The sequence below is a fragment of the Echinops telfairi genome, unplaced genomic scaffold, assembly GCF_000313985.2.
Source record: "Echinops telfairi isolate 266 unplaced genomic scaffold, ASM31398v2 ScPeMD7_2291;HRSCAF=2852, whole genome shotgun sequence".
In the NCBI taxonomy this organism is placed as follows: domain Eukaryota; kingdom Metazoa; phylum Chordata; class Mammalia; order Afrosoricida; family Tenrecidae; genus Echinops; species Echinops telfairi.
Window position 1 is genome coordinate 42447179 of NW_022106189.1, and position 2766 is coordinate 42449944.

Here is a 2766-nt window from a genome sequence, read left to right on the forward strand (position 1 = left end):
GATGGCTTCAAACTGCTCACCTCTCAGTGGCCCACCACATAACTACTGGGCCACCAGGGGCTCCTTACCCTCAAAAGGTAAGATGGAATTGAGGAAGACAACTAGACAGAATAGATAGGAACTTTAGGTGGCGGAGAGTCTGTTAACAGAAGAGGAGCACCTTGGAAAAGTAGGATGAGAATGGTTGCGTGGCTTGAAGAGCGTAATCGGTGTCCCTGATTTGTACATGCAGAAACTGTCCACAACAAAGTAAATAAATAAAGCACCCAACAATCTAGCAGAAATAAGCCACAGCCAGGATTCTTATAGGAGGATGCACTTATGGTATGTCCTTGGGCATCCCGTAGGTTGTGGTGGATGTGTCCATTGACTGCCTACTTCTGGCTATTGTCTTAACCACAGTCACCAGGATCTTTGAGCCCCTGCCACAATTACAGGATGTGATGGGAAGTTCCAGTCTACAGCGCCTGTGCTTGGTCTTTGTTCTTTAAATACAAGGGGAAAAGGGGATATGCCATCCATGTCTCCAAAGGAGGTAACAGGTTGGCGATCAGCTGTCACACTTGGCCCACAGCTTCTCTCTTCTCAGAAGAAAGTAGTGGAAGGGCTTAATTCCTCTCCCCATGGTCTCCCCTTTCATACAGCCCCCACCATGTGCATGAAGATGAGGGCCTGTTGCTGAGGAAGCCACGCCAGATGCAGGCTCCAGACCTGAACAGTTGAAGAATGTCGTCTTCGGCGGGAGGCAAAAAAAAGTGCGGGTCGTGTTTGTTAACTGATCCTCATTGAAGAAGCAGCGGTCTTGTATTCCTGGATGCTCGTGGGCCTTCTGCGCTCATCAGTCAAGCCGCTTATTCAGGATCTTCAACTGGTGGCTTCCTCTGGTTCTTTAATGCTCCCCCCTCCCCCCACTACCATGACCCCAATTCTATCTTACAAATCTGGCTAGACCAGAACATGTGTACTGGTACAGATAAGAGCTCGCAGCACAGGGAATCCAGAACAGATACACTCCTCAGGACCAATAAGGGGAGCAGTGATACTAGGAGGATAAGGGAAAGGTGGGGGAGTAAGGAGGAATCTATCACAATAATCAATGTACAGCTCACCCTCCCAGGAGGATGGGCAGCAGAAAAGTGGGTAAAGGGAGACAGCAGTCAGTGTAAGACATTTAAAAAGAAGAATCAAGGGGACGTGAGGGAGGGAGGGAGGAAAAAAATGAGCTGATATCAAAGGCTCAAGTAGAAAGAAAATGTTTTGAAAATGATGGCAACATACATACAGATGTGTTTGACACAATGGATATATGTATGGATTGTGATGAGCTGTAAGAGCCCCCAATAAAATAAATTTTTTTAAAAAGCAAGATCATTATCTTACCAGTTACAGGTTGAAAATGCAGGTTTTCTCCGGCCCACCCACAGACTGAGACGCCATCCTCTGAGTTACCTTGATAAGCACCTCACTTTCGGTCGCGCCCCACGGCAAATCCATCATGCCATCACACCGTTTCTCTTAGAAGACTCAGCACCTTGGTCCGCGATCATCCCTTTTCTGCATCTGTACAGTAGCAACTGGCCTCCTCCCTCCATACTTGCTCCCCAGACTTCCTTCTCAGCGTAGCAGCTGAGAAGAACTCGCCCTGGTAGATGGCTTAAGTGAGCCCGTGTCCGGCCCGTGAAGCCTTTCTAGTAGAGTAGAAGCCATGATTCTTAGAGTTTCCCAAGGGCTCTCCATGTCTCTCCTCACCTGCCTTTCCTTCCTCCCTCCCTCCAAGGCCTCAGGTGCAGGCTCACCTCTGCACTTTTGTACTCCTGGGTTCCCAAAGGGGTGGCTACTGGTGGGCTCCCTGGTGGGCACTGGAACCATCTAAACAAACTCCCTGCCCTGGAGTCTATTCTGACTCATAGCTACCCTGTAGGACAGAGTAGAATGCCCCCTGTGGGTTTTAAAGGTTTGTACTGTAATTCTTTACAGGAGTAGAAAGGCTTGTCTTTTGCCCAAGGAGTGACTGCTGGTTTTGAACTGCTCACCTTGTGGTTAACAAGCCAGCGCATAACCTACTAGGCCACCAGGCCTGCATAAGCAGGTACCTGCACCTTATCCTGGATTATGGGCGCTAGTACAAAAGTTTTTCATTGCTAAAGAGGCATGGATTAATTTGTTTTGTTTTCTGAAAAGGGGCAGTAGGCCCACTGATTTGGGGGACCTCTGTACAAACTTGTCTGAACAACGTTCCCCTCCTCCGGGGGCAGGAGCAAATGGCACCTTCTCCAGGAGGCTCCCTCTGCCCGATCCTCACACGGACCCATTTTTCCCATGTGTTCTATCATCACACTTGCTGCCCCTCCCACTGGGTGAATGGCCCATACTGGCAGGGCTTTCTGTGTCCTGTCCATGAACGGATCTCTCTGTAATGCCTAGGAAAGTACTTGGTACACATAGCTGCCCAGTCATTTGTTCCACAGATCAGTGAACGAATGAACGATTTGCCTATACTTGCCCTTGAATGATCACAATACTCTGCCCAAGAAAGGGGTGAGGGCACTGATTTTTAAAAATTCTGACATGTTTATTTACATGGCATAGGCAATTTAAGGGGGCCAAAAACCATTAAATCTCATGTTGAGATGCTATTTGTAGAATGGTTAGGGGAGGGTGGGGGAGGTAAACAGTTTTATATCTGACCCAAGAATCAAAATCTGGGCTTGGTGGTGGTGGTGGTGGTGGTGGTGCCGACTCATAGCGACCCTCTGTACAACAGAA

The 2766-nt window shown here is 48.5% G+C and overlaps 1 protein-coding gene across 1 annotated transcript in view; it reads left to right on the forward strand.

The window, feature by feature from the left end:
• The first annotated feature begins 666 nt into the window (after nt 1-666).
• CENPN (centromere protein N) overlaps nt 667-2766 on the forward strand; it is a 13627-nt gene continuing 11527 nt past the window's right edge. The window contains exon 1 of the mRNA XM_004704529.2: nt 667-755. Within this exon, the coding sequence (XP_004704586.2) occupies nt 727-755 (29 nt within the window). The 5' untranslated portion in view covers nt 667-726. The remainder of the gene's footprint in view (nt 756-2766) is intronic.